This window comes from Anolis sagrei, chromosome 1 (genome assembly GCF_037176765.1).
Source record: "Anolis sagrei isolate rAnoSag1 chromosome 1, rAnoSag1.mat, whole genome shotgun sequence".
In the NCBI taxonomy this organism is placed as follows: domain Eukaryota; kingdom Metazoa; phylum Chordata; class Lepidosauria; order Squamata; family Dactyloidae; genus Anolis; species Anolis sagrei.
Window position 1 is genome coordinate 90097589 of NC_090021.1, and position 19980 is coordinate 90117568.

A 19980-nucleotide genomic window follows, 5' to 3' on the forward strand; every position below is an offset into this window, starting at 1 on the left:
ATAAGTTATACTTTTCTTCTTTTTCTTCTTTTCTTTTCTTTTCTTTTCCTCCTTCTGTTTCTTCATTTTTGATTGTGTATTACTTTCACTGTAAATTAGATAGTTAGATTTAAAATTTATTAACATAAAAACAGCACCAATTAGTATGAAACCAGAAAATCGGATGAGAAGAACTGGATTTGAGGGAAAGTCCCATGGATAGGCATATCGTTCATTTGAGCAGAAATTCTATCTCACTAGAAAGTGTTAATATCATTTTTATGCAGGTTATTTATGTGATGAGAAACCCAAAGGATGTTTTGGTGTCCTACTATCATTTCTCCAAAGTTTCTGTCCACCTTGAAGAAATAGAAGACTTCAACATGTTCATGGAAAGGTTTCTGGCTGGTAAAAGTAAGCATTAATACATATTTATTAAATGGTTGTTTTTACCCCTATATCATCCCACTCCCCATTTGACCAAAGATTGAAATGTGAAAGAGACAAATAATGTCTCTTTCATCACATAGCAAACATACATCCTTACCTACTAGGTTTGGTTGATTAAAAAAATGGTTCAAAACTTGTTTCAAATGTAGGGGGCGCTGGTGGTTCGATTTGCAATTGAATTCTGAATTCTTTCGAAATTTTTTTGAACTTTCCTAAATTTCCGAATAGATTTGTTGATGGTGGATGCGATTACACAACATGCGAAAAACAGCACAGACATGAAAGTATGGGATTTTTAGTGTCTTCTTAGGCAAGTTGCAGAAAACAAAGAAAAAAACAGCCCTGAGAGTTTTTGGGGCGTTTTGAACTGATTTCTCCAGTTAGGGAAGTATAGGCAGGAAAGTATGGGATTTCTAGTGTCTTCTTAGGCAACTCACAGCAAACAAAGAAAAAAAACAGCCTTTGAAGCTGATTTCACTCCTTTGGGAAGGAGAGTTTGTGTTCAAAGAGTGGCTTGAATTGATGGGAGTTCTAGTTCTTTTGAGGCAATGCGCAATACAAACTCAAAGACACTGAGGACAGAGAGACCAGCTACAACATTGGCTTTTTAAAATGTTGAGGTGAGTGCTTTGGTTCCTCCGTGTTGCTCGTTCCACCCATGCCACTCACCCACACACTACCCTCGCGGTGCCCCCTACCTGTCCCAAACCCCAACATCAACAACACACAAACGGCAAGGCAGGCTGGCAACAGCCATTCTCCCACCCCTTCTTCCTTTCTGCTTGCTTGCTTGCTCTTCTTCCAACCTCCCTTCAACACAACCTTCCTTTCCTTTGTCTTTCTCTTTCCCTTTCCCCTTCTCCACTTTCCCTTCCCTTTCCAGCTCAGAATGAGCCTCTGAACCATGTGCTCCCCTTTATATATAGCAATGGCTGCCAGTGCTGAAACCCCTCCCCTCCCCAAAATTTCTCCCCTGATTGGCTTGGAGGGGAGGCAAGGAGCCTCACAGGCTACCAGCATGCTAGAGGGCTGAAAATACACTGAATCATTTCTGGTTCACTCCCTGAGTCATAACAAAAATGGCGGAAAAAGCTTCAGAAGGGCAAAGGGACTTCTGGGTTTTTTGAATGCTTCGAAATTGCTTCAAAAAGGCAACTTTAATGAAATTATTATAAGTAACGAGTAATCCGATGAGGCTCTATCCATGCCTATTATCTACATTAACAAAGATCAAGAAAAACAATTACTGTGCACACTCAGGTACATGCAGAAACCATATGTGTGTGTTAAAAGATCAATCCTAAAAATCTGGGTAGACCAAAGCATAGACACCATCTACTCTCTCCAAAAAGGTGCTGCTTCTGATTCCTTTGAAAGCCTGGGTGGCGAAATGACAGGAGGTGGGTCTGTTTACCTGAGATGGCATTGGAGATTTGCCCTCTCTGTGAAATCACCCTTTACTTATCCATGGGTCATACCAAAATCCATAATTTTGATCCCAAAACCTGCTCTCAACTTATACATGAAGCCAACTTAGAATATACATTAAGTAACCTGACAGGTGTATTCCTAAAATATAAGTGGGATAGCCCCACACTTGACACCTTTTACCGGATTCTACCTTTTTACCAATTTCAGCAGCTTCTTCATAAGGATGGCTCAACCAAAGTGATAACTGATGCCATACATTATGATTGCTGTAATGAACTGTCCTTATGTGTGGCACAAAAGCTGTACCAGGTACAAGAATGTGGTCAGCAAGATTGTTGTGTGATACATGCAGACACATTGTCATCTTTCACCCTGTTTTTTTATAAGAAAGGAAAACAATTCTAAAATATCTCCATAAAAGAGCAATTCTTACATAAAAATCAGTGTGTAATGCAAGGGGGACTCATGGCAAACACATTTTTTTATAGAACTCAAGGGCCATCTGTGGTGAAGTGTGAATTTTAACCTGAAGTTATGTATAATTATAGATAGATGCTTGAAAGGGTAAGTATTTAAAGTTGCATAACTGGGGAGGGGATGGTAGGCAGCTCAGCTCACTTTGAGCTGGGTTGCTATGGAAAAGGGGTGGAGCCAACTGCCACTTGGCAGGGCAGCCATTTTAAAACGGTCAGTCTGCAGTCTGTGAATTGCAGGAGTGGCTGGTTCTGTAGTAGTGAGAACTAGGAAGGTAGTCTGTAGTTTAAAAACTACAGGGAAAGGCTGATTCTACTGTAGTGAGAAACCCAGGGAGAATCTTTATTGCAACAGAAATATCACAAAGAAAGAATAAGCTTGTATCTGAAGTAATTGGTTAAAGAAAGAAACACTGTTTGAAGAAAAATAAGTTTAAAACCTGTTTACTGGAAGGAATAGTCCTCCTAAGAGTTGTTTATGGAATGTTATAAATGTAACATATGTGCCTCTAAGAGTTAAGAAACATTGAAACCATCAAGCTTCTTCTACATTTCAATAAACTTGCTACAGTTTCTTCTAAAGCCAGATCTCTGTTACAAATCCTTTCCAAGTTAAGTCACGCTACACATTGAAGAAAGACCAAATCAACTTTACAAGCTATTAGTTATGCTATCAATTTAATAAATGGTTACAAAGTGGTAGCTCCTTTACAAACTTTTACAAATTGGTGGCTTCGTTACAAATTGGTGGCATCTTTATACCATCCAGTCCAAAGAAGAACATGAACATGAAATCAACGAGCAGGAACATGAAATCAAAGCACTCCCGACAGATGGCCATGCTGCCTATGTTAAAAAATCTCCAGAGAAGGAGACACCAGCTCACTTTAATAAAAAGCAGGATATTCCACTGCCAAACAGCTCTTGCCATCAGAAATTTCTTCCCAATGTTTAGGTAGTATCTTGAACATGGGGTCACAGTTGATGACTGAGATCAAAGCTCAAATTTAAAATTGGCCAATTATGCCAAATGCCTTTTAAAACTGCACTAACATTTATTCTTTCTTCTACAAGTAGTGGGTGATTTATGGTTAGACCACATAGAAGGCTGGTATGCTCAGAAGGACAACTTCAATATTCTGTTTCTTGTTTATGAAGAAATGAAGAAGGTAAACTCCCGACACAATTTTCCTTATTTTCCAAGAAAACCAACCAGACTTTGTCAGAGAAAATTTGGGAACAAGCAAACATGTATACGTTCTTTAGCAGGCCTTTCCTGTTTCAGTGGTATCTTCAATGTTCTGCAGAGTCAGCAGGGAAAGACCCAGAAATAGCAAGCGATGGTGTTTATGAGTGTTCAGAATTACAAATTAAAATTAGATTTCCTTCACAAATCAAAGAATCCCATAGAAAAGCACATGCTTTGGGATATGATGGGGGGAAAAATACATTTTTTTTGTATCCCGCCACCGTCAGGGCCACTCACAGAAAGCACTCAATAGTCCAACAAAATACAAATACAACAAAATACAAAAGGTAAAATTAACAACAATAAAATTAACCCAATTACACACAAACAATAATAAAACCCCTATCCATGTAAAAGATACAAAAAAAACCCAGCAAGCTAAAAATAGTAGTTATATGCAATATTAATCCTCATAAAGTGCAGAAGTGACCACTCACTAAGTCCTTGAGCATAGTGATCATAATCTATAAACATGGTTAAAGGCTTGTGTGAAAATCCATGCTTTCAGGTGTTTCCAAAAAACCTGAAGAGTGGGGGCTGCCCTAATCTTTTTAGGGAGAGCATTCCAAAGGGGGGTGGGGCATCAGCGAAAAGGCCCCCTCTCTCATCTCCACCAGCCACACTTGAGATGGAGGCAGGACTGAGAGAAGGGCCTCATTGGCAGATCTTAGGGCCCATGCCGGTTCATAGAAGGAGATGCAGTTTTGAAGGTAGGCTGGACCTATAGGGTTTTATAGGTAATAACCTGCACTTTGAATTGGGCCCGGAAAGTTGTCATCAGCCAGTGGAGCTGCTTTAATAGGAGCGTGGTATGCTCCCTCTAGCTAGCCCCAGTTAATAATCCGGCTGCCAACCTTTGCACTAACTGCAGTTTCCGAACCATCTTCAAAAGCAGCCCCACGTAGAGTGTATTGCAGTAGTCCATTCCAGATGTAACTAAGGTGTGGACCACTGTGGCCAAGTCAGGCTTTTTGAGCCAACCCTTGCAATGATGGTTGGATTTATATCTGTTGTTTAAAGAAAAGTGGGGATGTTGAAGGAGAGCTCTAAAATTCCTTTCTAACCTCTCACAAAGTAGGTTCCATACTGAATATTTGTTACTAAACAATTCCTACTAACTTGTCAGATCTATGAAATTAGTCAGCCCTGGAGCCTTTCTGGCCCAGCTTACTTGTCTGAACACATTGCTCTCTACGTCCCACTTCGTAATTTAAGACCATCCCAGGCTTTTGGACAGCAGATATAATTAGCACTTATTATTGCTAATGTTATGTATTACATGTGTATATTGTGAACCACTTGGAGCGGTTCACAATATACACATGTAACACATAACATTAAAATGGTTGGAATTTGACTGAAATGACGAAACAGCTGATGATACTGTATTTAGTGTTTTTATTGTTTTAATTAATGCTTATTTATTCTTTTAATTGTTGTATTATTGTTATTGTCATATTCAGCATCAAATCATTCCGTCCTGGGTCCCCCTTTCGGGGGTAGAGAAGAGATGGGGTAGAAATACCAGAAATAAGTATATTGATTGCTAAAGCAGGACACTGCATTGAGTCTGCTTGCCTACCTACTTTCTTTTGGTTGGGGGGGGGGACGGGACCTTGCCCACCTGTTTTGACTTGGGGTAAACCAGATCAGCCCCATGTCGCATTTAGCCACTGTAGGGCTGATCTGCACACACACCAACCTCACTGGTAAGTGTAGATATGACCCTGGAGATCTTCACTTCTGCAAGGTGTTATAACTAAGCCATGTCCTATTTCAGGATCTGAGAAGCGCCATTCTGAAAATTTGCAATTTCCTAGGAAAGAATTTGAATGAAGAGCTGGTGGATGATATTATGGCTAAGGCTTCGTTTGACAGAATGAGAGTGGATCCTAGAACAAATACTGAGAACCTACCTTCTGATGTGTTAGATCACAGCAAAGGACATTTCTTCCGCAAAGGTAAATCTGTAACTGATAGTAGCCAAGAGAAGTACAAGAGAGTCTCACTTATCCAACATTAACAGACCAACAGAACATTGGATAAGCAAAAATGTTGGATAATAAGGAGGGATTAAGGAAAAGCCTATTAAATGTCAAATTACGTTATGATTTTATAAATTAAGCATCAAAACATAATGTTTATTTATTTTATTTTATTTATTTATTAATCAATTTTATATACCACCACTCCCTGAAGGCTTGGAGCGGTTCACAATATACACATGTATTACATAACATTAAAATCAAGGAAAAAATCGATCAGCAAGGTTCAAATGCCAGCCTAAATAAATAAGTTTTACAAGCTCTACGAAATGATAGTAAATCTTGGAGAGCTTGTGTCCCCGCTGGCAAGGCATTCCACAGGTAAGGAGCCACCATCGTAAATGCTCTATGCCTAGTAGACATCAGGTGAAAGAGGGAACTTCAAGTAAATTCTAGTTGCCTGAACGGAGTGATCTCTGGGGTTTGTAGGGAATGAGGCGGTCCCTCGGGTATTCTGGCCCCAAGCCATATAAGGCCTTGAAGGTAAGAATCAGCACTTTGAAGGTAATCTGATACTCAATTGGCAAGGATTGCTGCAGGATTGGAGTGATATGACACTTCGCTGAGACCCCTGCGAGAAGCCGGGCAGCAACATTTTGCACTAGTTTAAGTTTCCGGATCACCGATAAAGGCAGGCCTATGTAGAGGGCATTACAATAGTCCAATCTTGAGATGACCATAGTCTGGATCACCGTGGACAAGTCGCCCCTGGACAGATAGGGAACCAGTCACCTAGCCTGACGCAGATGGGAAAATGCAGCTCTGCTCACAGCGGAGGCCTGGGCCTCCATCGTCAGCATAGGGTCTAAAAGGACTCCCAGACTCTTTACCAAAGATGACAGGCATAATATCACGCCATCCAGGGCGGGCAAGCGGATCACCCCTCCGTCCGGGCGACCCAGCCAAAGGATCTCCGTCTTCGCTGGATTCACCCTCAACCTGCTGGCACACAACCATCCAGTAACGGCCTCAAGGCATTGATGGAAATTATCAGGCATGGAGTCTGGTCGGCCTTCCATCCTCAGAATGAGTTGAATGTCATCAGCATACTGATAGCACTCAAGCCCAAAGCCTCGCACCAGCTGGGCAAGTGGCCACATATAGATGTTAAACAGTAGAGGGGAAAGGATAGCCCCCTGAGGGACCCCACATTTAAGAGGGGCCCTCTTAGAGACCTACCCTTCTCACTCCACATGTTGACCCCATTTTTGGAGGAAAGAGGACAGCCATTTAAGGGCCATCCCCCTAATTCCAGCCATGGCTAGGCGGTGAATCAAAAGGTTGTGATCAACCGTATCAAATGCTCCTGTAAGGTCCTGTAACACAAGCAGTGCTGATCCTCCTTGATCCATCTGGCAACGAAGCTGATCTGTAACGGAGACCAGCACAGTTTCCATCCCATGCCCCTTATGAAAACCAGACTGGAAGGGATCTAATCTGGCTGTGTCTTGTAGGAACTGCTGCAGTTGCTCCGCTACCGCCCTCTCAATCACCTTTCCCAGAAACAGAAGAGTCGAAACCAGGTGATAATTGGAGGGAACCGAGTGATCTAAGTCTGGTTTCTTCAGAAGCGGAGATCCCATGGCCTCTTTCAGAGCCTCTGGAAAAACTCCTTGATCAAGGGAGCCATTTATTATGTTCAACAAAGGACCATGTAGTCCCTCCAAGCAAGATTTAACTAGCCAAGAGAGACACGGGTCGAGAGGGCAAGTGGTTGATCGAACTGTAGTCATGGTCCCATCAACAGCCTCTACATCCAGCAGAATAAACCAGTCGAGTGTGGGCCCAGCGAGTGGCCACGGATTCTCAAGTTCACTCACTGTGTCAATTGTGGCAGGGAGGTCCCGGCGGAGCAGCGTGATCTTGAATGCAAAATAGGTCTGAAAAGCTATTTCCATAAATTCGCTTACTGTTTGATTGAGCCACTAATACGCTCCAGAACCCTCAGAGCATTCAGGAACCTGTCAGGCTCCATAAGCCTTTTCGGGAGAACCCAAACCGGTTCGGCGCTTATGCCGGGTGAGTAAGCATGCTCTAACCGGACTGTCGGGAAGCTTCCTGTCTGGAGGAATCCTTTATTGTGAAGTGTTAGCTGGCCCTGATTGTTTACTGTATGGAATTTCCCTGTTTTTTTAGTGTTGTTATTTATTTACTGTCCTGATTTTAGAGGTTTTTTTTAATACTGGTAGCAAGATTTTGTTTTAAAGTTTGTAGCCTTTCTAACTGAGGCAACAAAAGACATGGGACATGAGTCACTTGTAAGATAGTGGTACACTAATCATCCTCCATAATAAGGATGATGATTTTACCTCCACCATTCCTTTCACCAGATAATGAAGACTATCTCTCCCTTTCTTTCTGAATTCTGCACCAGGTACTATTGGAGACTGGAAAAACACAATGACGGTGGCACAGAATGAAAGGTTTGACAGTGTTTTCAAGGAACGGATGGAAAAGCTGCCCTTCAAGTTCTGCTGGGATATCAATGATGAATTATGACTCAAAATGAATGAGCCTTCCTCATTTCCGTTGTCTGCTTTTAATTTGGTTCCATAATTGTGCCACCGTGTTTCAAAATCAATTTGGAAAATTGTGGGGGTCAGGACATTTTGGTGCACATTTCTCAGAATGCCTTGATTTGCCTTACTGAGGCTAGGTGTGGATTTAGAATTGGGGTGAGGGAAATCTGTGTCCCACATTTGGTATTCCTTGATATGCACAATTTATTATTTATTTCTTCTTTTAATCAGAGAATTGTATTGCAATGTTCAGAAAATTGCAAACTATGAATTGATAACCACACTAAGGATTGTTTATTGTTTACAAGATGTGAATAGAATTGGATTCTATGTAAAAGGTGAAATAAGGGAATAATAATAATAATAATAATAATAATAATAATAATAATGAAGAGGAGGAGGAGGAGGAGGAGGAAGGAGAAGAGGAAGAAGAGGAAGACGACAACTTTATATATAACCCACCCTCTCTCCCCGAAGGGATTTAGGGCGATTACTAATCACAAATGAGGAGGCAATCTCAAAGTAAGCCGGAATTGATTAAATTTAAATGTTATATTTGGTATAATGTTCAGTGCACTACAAGAGAATTACAAAGAAAAACAGATTAATTTCATTATAGATTCTATATTGTTTGAAAAATGTAAATTTCAAGGGATACTATGTCAAAGTGAAATTTATGTCAAAATGAAATTTATTCACCAACACTAATCTATGAGGCAATGCCGACCTGAAAAGAAAAGTATTTACAAAGATAATTGTTAGAATTGTCTGTTTATATCACTGTAGCAGCTTAAATAAAATATCTCAAAAGATTAAATATTTGGTTATTTTATTTTATTATTTTATTCTAAAATAATATAATATTTTATCTTATTATTACATTGGCATCTCACTTTCTTCCTAAACTTATTCTCTTGATATCCTTAGATATTGTATTTCTGATATCAAGGTAAGTTTTTGCAAGTGAATTTTTGGCACAAATGTAGAAAGGATCTCATTGAAAAATTCACATGGTTTGCAAACCTGATTCAAAAAGGGGGCTTTAGAAACACTCATGCAGGTGATGCATTGTGCAGTTTGGTCTTAAGAGACATACCCATTTTATTATTTATTTATTTATTTGCTTCATTTGTATACCGCTCTTCTCAGCCCTCAGGCAACTCAGAGCGGTTAACAACCAGTTTCAACAACACAATACAAAATCATTAATCAATTAAAACAGTAGTATCAATTAATTAACACCAAAATATCAATACAACAGTACAGCACTATAACAATTCATCACGTCTCATCAATAAAATCAGCATCCGAACTCATTGTCCATTATTCCATTCCAATAATCAATCAATTGCACTGCTTAGTTGAAAGCCTGTTCGAAAAACCAGGTCTTCACACTCTTCCGGAATTCCAATAAAGAGGGGGCCGATCTGATGTCTGTAGGGAGGGCGTTCCACAGCTGAGGGGCCACCACTGAGAAGGCCCTGTCTCTCGTCCCCGCCAGGCATGCTTGTGAAGCCGGCAGGACCGAGAGCAGGGCCTCCCCTGACGATCTTAACGTCCTAACTGGTTCATAGGAGGAGATGCGTTTGGACAGGTAGGTCGGGCCAGAGCCGTTTAGGGCTTTAAAGGCTAAAGCCAGCACTTTGAATTGTGTCCGGTAGCAAATTGGCAGCCAGTGGAGCTGGCACAACAGAGGAGTTGTGTGCTCCCTGAGTGCCGCTCCTGTTAGCATCCTGGCTGCCGATCGTTGGACCATTTGAAGCTTCTGAGCAGTCTTCAGAGGCAACCCCACATAGAGAGCATTGCAGTAGTCTAAATGGGATGTAACCAGAGCGTGGACCACCGTGGCCAAGTCAGACTTCCCAAGGTACGGGCGCAGCTGGCGCACAAGTTTTAGCTGTGCGAATGCTCTCCTGGTCACCGCTGAAACCTGGGGTTCCAGGCTCAGCAATGAGTCCAAGATCACACCCAGACTGCGAACCTGCGTTTTCAGGGGGAGTGTAACCCCATCAAACACAGGCTGTAACCCTATGCCCTGTTCAGCCTTACAACTGACCAGGAGGACCTCTGTCTTGCCTGGATTCAATTTCAATTTGTTCGCCCTCATCCAGACCGTTACAGCGGCCAAGCACTGGTTCAGGACCTGAACAGCCTCCTTAGAAGCAGGTGGAAAGGAGTGACAGAGTTGGACATCATCCACGTACAGATGACATCGTACCCCGAAACTCCGGATGATCTCTCCCAGCGGCTTCATGTAGATGTTAAACAACATGGGAGACAATATTGAACCCTGAGGAACCCCACAAGAAGACAATGGTTGTGGGGCAGAACAGGTATCTCCCAATAAAACCTTCTGAGAACGACCCTCTAGGAAGGACTGGAGCCACAGCAAAACAGTGCCTCCAAGGCCCATTCCCGCGAGGCGTCCAAAAAGGATACCGTGGTCGACGGTATCGAAGGCCGCTGAGAGGTCCAGCAGAACCAACAGGGACACACTCCCCCTGTCTAGTTCCCGGCGAAGATCATCTACTAAGGCGACCAAGACTTTTTCAGTTCCATGTCCCGGCCTAAAGCCAGACTGCGCCGAATCCAGATAATCCGTGTCTTCCAAGAATACCTGGAGTTGTGAAGCCACCACACGTTCCAGGACTTTGCCCAAGAAGGGAAGATTGGAAACTGGCCGATAGTTGTCGAATTGAGTGGGGTCCAGTGATGGTTTTTTTCAACAGCGGTTTCATTATAGCTTGTTTTAAGCTCGCTGGAATATTGCCTTCCCGAAGGGAGGCATTAACCATCACCGTTACCCATTCGGCCAATCCCCCTCTGGCTTCCTTCAAAAGACAGGAAGGGCAGGGGTCTAGGATGCATGTGGTAGGCCTCATTCCTCCAAGTATCTTGTCCACATCCTCGAGTTTCACCAATTGAAATGAATCCATCAAAACCGGGCAAGCAGATGTTTCAGCTACATCCTCAGAGACTGCCGTTAATATGGTATCCAGACCGGAGCGGATCAAAGCGGCTTTGTCTGCGAAGAACTGAGCAAAAGCTTCACAGCGAGTTATTGGGTTGTCAGGGCTTCCATCCTGAGTGGTGGGGTTTAACAGGCCTCTGACAACTCGAAACAGCTCAGCCGGACGGTTCTTTGCAGACGCAATAGTGTCCGCAAAGAAAAATTTCTTTGCAGACTTTATTGCCGCGGCATATGCCCTTAAAAAGGACACAAACCGTGCTCGATTTGGCTCGCTCGGCTCCGAACGCCACACGCTCTCTAGTTCCCTCTTCCTTCGCTTCATCGCTGCCAACTCCTCGTTGAACCAAGGAGCTGGTTTAGCTCGGCTACTTGAGAGGGGACGTTCTGGAGCAATTGTGTCTATTGCCCTAGTCATCTCCCCATTCCAGAGAGTGACCAGGGCATCAACAGGATCACCTACTGAGGCAGCGGGAAACTCCCCAAGAGCCATCAGAAATCCATCTGGATCCATAAGCCTCCTAGGGCGGACCAACTTAATGGGTCCCCCACCTCTGCGGAGGTTGGGAGGTGCAGTAAGTCTAAATCTGACCAGGTAGTGGTCGGTCCATGGCAACGGCGAGATGGTCAACTCCTCAACACCGCCACCAGGCTCCCATCCCTGACAGAAAGCCAAATCCAACGTATGTCCAGCACTGTGAGTGGGGCCAGATACCCTAGTCATCTCCCCATGGTTGCCATGGATGACGTGAAGTCCTGAGCCGCTCCTACTAGGGTAGCCTCGGCGTGTACACTGAAGTCCCCCAGCACAAGAAGCCGTTGGGACTCCAATGCCAAGCTTGAGACCACCCCTGCTAGCTCAGGTAGGGAGACTGTAGTGCAGCGAGGTGGGGAGTACACTAACAGAATCCCTATTCTGTCCCGGTCACCCACTCTCAGATGGACACATTCAAAATTGGTTGACTGCGGGATGAGGCCCCTGGTCAGAGGGATAGTATTTCTATAGACCACTGCAACCCCGCCTCCCCGCCCTCCAGATCTTGGTTGGTGCTGCACGGAGAACCCTGGTGGGCAGAGCTGGGTCAAATTTACACCTCCTGCTTCGTCCAACCAGGTCTCCGTAATGCACGCCAGATCTGCCTGCTAATCCAGGATTAAGTCTTGGATGAAAGTTGTTTTCCCGTTGACAGATCTGGCATTCAACAGCACCACCTTCAATCCGGAAGGACCGCGCATCCTGGGTACACCGACTTACCATGTCAGGAGACCGATTTATGGTTACTAAATTACCAGATTCCCTAGGCCGAATTAATGGTCTCCCTTTCCTGCATCTCCCCCTCCCCACTATGGTTTCTATAGGGGCCCCTCGGCTGTCAGGACGCCCTCCCTCCTCCATGTCACACTCCACTGTTATACTCTCAACCCATAATTCACACTTAGTTGTGTAATTTGTTGGTATATGTCCACTTGCCGTAATCCACCCCTCCATTCATTTCCTCCCCCTGCTCTGTTATAACCAAACTTCTCAAATCCGCTCCCCCCCTTATCACTTTCCCAATTCGATAACAATACACTTAGCAGATACCAGGCGATGGGGAGCAGCATGGGTAATATATTCAATATAGTATCGCTAGAAATTCGTAAAGTGCCAGCAGGTGTAAAGTGCTAGAAGATATAGCTATTAAAGTGCAGAGGGACGTCACAAGTTGATAGACAATTAAAGTATCAAATAAGGTGTGACATGGAGGGGTTGGTATTCAAGTGCCAGTTGTTGAGTCAGTAAATTAAAGTGCTGAAGTTGGCAGGTTAGCAGCACAAATTCACATCAATATTTGCTTCAAAGTTAACTCGGTGAATTAAAGTGCAGAAGTTGGCAAGTTAGCAGTACAGATACACTTCACTGTAAGGCAGTGGATTAAAGTGTTGAAGTTGGGCAGGTTAGCAGCACAATTCAGTATTTTAAAGTGCAGTTATACTTCAGTTCTTAATCTTCAGTCTTAATTGGAATGGAAATGAACAGTCAGATGGCAAACAAGCTCAACTGGTGAGATGGTCAACACTAGTCCTTTCAGGACTGGAGATGGAAGACGCGATGACAGGCGAGATGGTTAGCACTAGCCCTTCCGGGAGTGGATATAGAGACGTGGTGACAGGCGTCTCATATGATAGCGGCAGGCCAACAATCCAAAACAGCCATGGGTCAAGGAAAACGATGATCAAGTATCCCAGTATTTTACATAGCATTCATGTTATATGTATTCTGAACTGTTAATCACATACAGTGATACCTTGAATTAAGAGTTTAATTCGTTCTGTGGCTGAGCTCTTAACTCAAATTGCTCTTATCTCAAAGCAAGTTTTCCCATTAAAATGCTATTAATCTATTCCAGCCTCAATTTTTGTTATGGTTTTAAAATAACAAAATGTATTTTTCAAATAACAAACAATATATAAATGCACACCCACATAGAACAATAAAAAAAGATAATTTTTGAAATGGTAGAAGCACAAAGTTGTGGCAAGGAAGCACATTTGAGGCAATAAAATCTGTGTTGGCCAGTGTAACAGCAATGCAAAACCTGCACATTACATGGAACAATGAAAAAAGAAAGCTCAACTCTAAAATGGTAAATGCACAAAGTCATGATAAGGAAACACAAAGTGAGGAGGCAGAAGCATCATTTTCTTCATTCTGTACTCATTCCAGCCTCCCTCCCTCTCTTAAACTCTCTTCTTCTCTCTCTTCATGAAGCCAAACATACCAGGAATAAACACCACACAAAATCAACTAACCCAAGGTACCTCAAAACAAGCAAGAGCAAAGCGGACAACAATTTCCCAAATGGGACAAGAGCACGAGGCATGAGGCATGGAGGCTGCTCCCATGAAGTCCTAAAGACCTATACTCTCGTGCTAGCGCTCCCTCTGGTGCTAGCTCTTTAGTCAAAATGGTGCTCGTACGTCAAACCAAGCCAAGTGACAGCTCTTAACTCAAAGTGTTCTTAAGTTGAGGTTTCACTGTATTATACTGTGTCTCCAGAGTTAAAATTTCACAATGGTGAGAATGAATAAAAAACTGAAAGGGTTGTTACACTTTGAATCCTTCTAAGAAAATTAAAAACGATATTTGATATGAATGTATTTTTCTACTAAGATGTTCAACCTGAATTGAAAATGAACTTATCTCAGGAAATGTTAATATAGGAAAAAGATGAAGCTCCTCAAGCTTGAATTATTAAATGGTAGAAAAAAGTTCATGAATGTTTCTTGTGGTGTGTGAAGTGAAATGATACAGGAAATGTCTCTGCAGAGACTAGATCACAGTGAAAGGAGAAGCAAAGCAGTTGGCATTGTGAATATTCTTAGTAAATATATTAATTTAATTCATTTCCAAACATAGAAAGAGAACCAAGCCAAAGATTTCAGTTTGGTGTACATAAAGAACAATGATTTGGTAAAGAACAATAATGTGTTCTCTTTTAAGATTAAGCCATTAAAATCTCCATGCAGTGGAAGCACTCCATGCAGTCATGCTGGCCACAGGTGTCTACAGGCAATGCCAGCTCTCTGGTTTAGAAATAGAGAGGATACGACTCGACTTAATGTCAAGGGCAAACTTTTACCAAATCAAAATCTGAGAACAGTGATCCATGGTATATTAATTTTGAAAATCTAATTCTGTAAATGCATTTTTAAAATTACATAAAATTGAAAATAATCATCCAATAGTATTTCAGACAAGCTGATCAGATATTTCAAATAGTCCAAAAAATTCCATAGAGAGAGAGAGAGAGAGAGAGAGAGAGAGAGAGAGAGAATGAGGGGAAGCACCAGTCCAAATTCAAAGTACTCAATTCCTTCTGAAGCAGGGAGAGAGAAATCATTCCTGATCCAGTTCATTATGAAGCAGAGAGAGAGAGACCACAAAAGTGCCATTATACCATTGTGCCACCAGACAGCGCCATTGGACAGATGATTTAAAAATATTAGGCTTCTCTTTCTGGAGTTCAGTTCAGTTCCAACCAGCAAGTTAAGCTTGTAGCCAGGACAAGGTTTTTCTCTTCATACAAGTAAGTATTTTCCTATGTTATATTCTGAATTAAGAAGTTTCTTTAAAAGGTCAGAATGTGAAAACCAAAGGGAAACTCTTTAGAAAAAGCAAAAGAAAAGCAAGCCAGACTAGAAAGACTTAACAGAAAGGTCCATTAGACTTGTAATTTTAGAATCAATAGATTTGGCCATATTTCCCCCTGCTATATACTGAGTCAAGTATATTTTTGAATTCCAAGCAGCAAAAGAATAGCCTCTGAGATTTTTCTGGGTTGGAGGTAGAGGAGCTCAGTTAGTATAGTTTTAATACTTGTGGCTTTTAGTCTTCCAGCACTTGCTTCTATGGAGTTTATCAAAGCCTTTCAGAGGTAGCACTGCAGCCAGGCATCGATGCCAGTTGGTGTTTCTGTGCCCTCTGCTCCATCATTAAGTCACCAGATCCAGATGTGAGCACAAATAGGGAACACTAACTGGATATCACTAATGTTTAAAACAGATGAATCAATTCCTCCATATATTCTTCATTGTTTCTAATGCTATTCAATCAAGAGAACTGTTTTTATGTTTTGTATTTTTTGTGCACTAAGAATGGAGCCATCAGAGAAATATGTGTTCAAACACAAAGGATCCTATTTTATTCAAAGTGTGACTACCCCAGAATACATTGATTCATTGCGGGATTTTGAAATCAGAGACAGTGATGTGTTTATAGTCTCTTATCTGAAATCAGGTAAGATTTGTAATATTTACCTTGGAAAAAATGTTCTGTTACATAGAAATCCATTATTCTATGCCACAAGCCACAGCTGTATAGCAAGAGATTTCTAGCTGGTTAATTCATTAATCAATGTTTTGAGAATAGAAGAGGATATTCAGGAAAAAGGGGTGTTGGGGCAGGAGATGGAGCAAATGTATATCAATTAACATACTTTCTTGGTATCTTTATGTTGTCCCCTCCATTTCTTGGAAAGGGCCTATGACTGAACAAAGCAAATATACAGGTGAGGCAGCATAACTTCTTTTTTTCAAAACTTAATAAAACCCATTATATGAATCAGAATTTTTTTTATAATGTAGGCACATACCTAAAGTTTTGTTTTATGTAGTTTTGAAGATCAAATTAGGTAGGTGACGTCCCCCATTCTCCATTTACTGAGTAAACCGATTTCTGGCATTTTTCATGACTCTTGCCAGCATAGCAGGCGTTATGTTGGCAATTTCATCCTGGATGTTGGTCTTCAAATCTTCTAGTGTCCTTGGACGGTTCACATAAACACAGGATTTCAAAAAACCCCATAGAAAAAAATCACAAGAGGCCGAATCTGGAGAGCGAGGCGGCCACTCCAAATCCGCTCGAAAAGTAGGCCTCAATGGCAAAAGCACACTGCTCGCTGTTCCAACACATGATGGCAACTGAACTGTGTCAGGACAAAACTTTATACTCCCGCCTCTCGAACAAGACCACTAGTGCTCCGCTATGTCTTCAATCGACTGAATGGCACACATTTTAAAAAAGGAAGTAATGCTTTTTTAAAAAATTGAGATAAAAATGTAAAGAAGCAGAAAAAGAACAGAATGGGTCATAGAAAGACAAGCTGAGGAAGGACAGACTCAGGTCAAAGTTGTGCATTGAGAAGATAAAACAAAATACTACATTGATTCATTGTGGGATTTTGAAATCAGAGACAGTGATGTGTTTATAATCTCTTATCCGAAATTTGTAATATTTTCTTTTTGAAAAAGTTTCATTTCAGAGTCATCCATTATACCATATCACCATTTTTGGGAAGTGACTATAGACTTCATCACATTAACATATGTATTCATCACACATTGTGGCAAATCCGTGGAGTCCTGGTGGCGTATGTGGAAAACCTGTCGCCCCACACCACGCGTCACCTGACTTATCTTTGGCCCCATCCCACGCAGGAAATCATCTGCTATTTTTATATATGTATATTTTAAGTGGGATTTTAGTTGTGAGCCGCTTTGAGTTTCCATATGGAGAGAAAAAGTGGGATATAAATAAACATAATAAAAAAGCAAACAAAACCAACTTCTACCTCAGCATTTATCACCTTGGGCCCCTTACAGGGAGAAAGGCAGGGGGTTGGGTTGGATGGTCTTTGTACTCTCTTCCAACTCTATAATTCTATGAATATTGATACTCAATTAGTGCTTGAAAGTAACATCCTGAATCTTCTGTATCTTATCCTCTGTTGCTCTGATCTGATTCAGCCAATGTTGCCTTTGCTTCGGACACTTCCTTTTTGTCTCAAGCATTGCAATCCGAACCTTGAAAATAAAAGGTAACTGGATGCCCTGGAATGAATCAGGTTGTTCTTATTTACATAGGCACCATTTGGACACAGCATATTTTGAGCATGATCTATCATGAAGGTCATCGAAATGGAACTGAAAGCATGGACCTCTTGGACAGAGCTCCATTTCTGGAATATAAATTCCGCGATATTGATTATGCCAATCGCCCATCACCTCGTCTCTTTACTACCCACATGCACTCCCAATTTGTGCCAAAGGGTCTAAGTAATGGGAGAACCAAGGTAGAATGTACTACTCCTATTGTTATGTTTACTTAAATGTCATGACTTGCTAACTGCACTGAATTTACCAGAAATAGAGCACCTGCAGAAGGTAAATTTTGACCATAACATTTCTAGGAGCCATTTGAAGGTTTGTGAAAGCCAGTGAGGCACAGTGGGTTAAGCTTTAGTCTATTGCTCTTGAGACCAGAGTTTGAACCCCTGCTCAGCCAGGATCTTGGGAAAGTCACTCTCCTTCAGCTTCAGAGGAAGGTAAAGACAAAGCTCTTCTCAACAGCACAGTGATAGGATCATCATAAAGTTGTCATAAGTCAAAAACAATTTAAAAGTGTTGATGTAAAAGATGAACTAAAATTTCAGTTATATGCTGTTACGTTTTGGCGAACCACTTTGACAGTAAATGACATCACCACATGATCTGTGTTGTTGGCTGTGCTCTCTCATTTGTGCTGTGCTAGAAATGCTGTAACTGCAATATTGTGTGCCCAGAGCCAACAACAAAAGAGACTTGAGAAACTGCAAGTTGCTTCTGGTGTGAGAAAATTGACCATCTGCGAGGACGTTGCCTAGAGGATACCTGGATGTTTTTAACATCCTGTGGGTGGCTTCTCGCATGTCTCCTTACTTCGTCTCGTGGATTTGAACCGCCGACCTTCAGGTCAGCAGTTCAGTCAGCGCAAGGGTTTAACCTTTGCACCACCATGACTCCTAGGTCATAGATAACCAAAGGTATTCACCGACAGTTCCCAAATTATGAACTTCAACTTATAAACAACTTGTAGATACTAATGGGCTGGCCATGCCTTGAGAAGTGATGGCTCTAGCTTGCCCTTCCTGCCCAGCCATCACTACTAGCAAAGGAGGCTGGGACTTCTCAGGTGGGTTCATAATAAAAATGGTGGTAACAAGCCTTGGCAAACTGATTTTTTTAATTTATGGGGAAATAGGGCTTCTCCGTGGAATTTGCACATGCTACCAATAGTTCCTTCATCACATAGGAAGGTGCTTACTTCACCTCCTTTTAACTTTATCTACACTCACCTCCACCTCCTTTTAGTGTTATTAACTTTCTCTGCTACATTGATCCAGATCTGAAAGGAATCCGTTACATTCCTAAGACTAAAAAGTGTGAGCAGTAAAGGAAAATATGTATTTGGGTGCCACAGGGAAAGGTTTCAGTTGTTTCCTCATATGGGTTTTAAAGTAGAAAGCTTTCTTCATGTGCAGGAGCATGTGGGCTTGTTTCCTCACATCCCCAGAAGAGGTATATGTGGAGCAGTAGTGGAGTTCAGTGTGGACTGATTTTAGCTGTTCTGAGACAAAAATTGCAAATACAGATTTCAGCCTCATAAGGAACTCAGAGCAGGTGAAGACATTAGATTACCTTTGAAAAGCTGTAGAATGCATAATACTAATTTCCAAAGCTCACTGGCTGCTTCATCGGGTAAATAATCAGGCAGCAGAAGGTGAATGGGGCTGTTTACTTTCCTTGGTAGATTCAGTGAAGGTAGATTCACCGAATCTACCAAGGTATCAAGGTAGATTTGGTGAAGCTAGAGGTTAGCTCTTTCATGGCCATAAAGGGGACAGCAGTAAAAGAACAATGAAATAATGTTTTTCCTTCATTAGCTATAGCTACAACAAGGTAACTCCATTTGAGAAGCCAGCTCTGTCTTGTTTTCATCTCCTCCCTCCGTGTAGATTAACCTCATTGTTTATCCCACCCAAGCCTCCCACTAGACACAGCATCTTATTGATCTCTCACACCCACGGGTTTTACAATTTTTACTCTTTACATTTGGCCCAGCTCCCCCTTGTTTAACTCTTTTAGCATTTATACTTTGTTTCTATTATGTTATTATAAAAAATGCATTACTATGTTTAGAAACTGGGTTTAGAAAAGGCAGAGGAATGAGAGACCAGATTGCCAATATCCGCTGGATAATGGAGAAAGGCAGGGAGTTTCAGAAAAATATCTATTTCTGCTTCATTGACTACTCTAAAGCCTTTGACTGTGTGGATCATAATAAATTGTGGCAAGTTCTTGGTGGGATGGGCATACCAAGCCACCTTGTCTCTCTCCTGAGGAATCTGTACAAGGACCAAGTAGCAACAGTAAGAACTGACCACGGAACAACAGACTGGTTCAAGATTGGGAAAGGCGTACGGGAAGGCTGCATACTCTCACCCAACCTTTTTAACTTGTATGCAGAACACATCATGCGAGGTGCGGGGCTTGATGAATGCAAGGC

General features: G+C 41.9%; 1 protein-coding gene across 2 annotated transcripts in view; it reads left to right on the forward strand.

Annotated features, from left to right (window-relative positions):
- LOC132760893 (amine sulfotransferase-like) overlaps positions 1 to 19980 on the forward strand; it is a 36112-nt gene that overhangs the window by 5481 nt on the left and 10651 nt on the right. The window contains exons 4-7 of one of the 2 annotated variants that reach the window (XM_067466985.1): positions 267 to 393; positions 3408 to 3502; positions 5363 to 5543; positions 8002 to 8930. In XM_067466985.1, coding sequence (XP_067323086.1) covers positions 267 to 393; positions 3408 to 3502; positions 5363 to 5543; positions 8002 to 8126 — 528 coding nt within the window. In that variant the 3' untranslated portion in view covers positions 8127 to 8930. Of the gene's footprint in view, positions 1 to 266; positions 394 to 3407; positions 3503 to 5362; positions 5544 to 8001; positions 8931 to 15751; positions 15895 to 17519; positions 17729 to 19980 lie in introns of those variants that run through there. The other variant, XM_067466984.1, reaches the window with a different exon arrangement.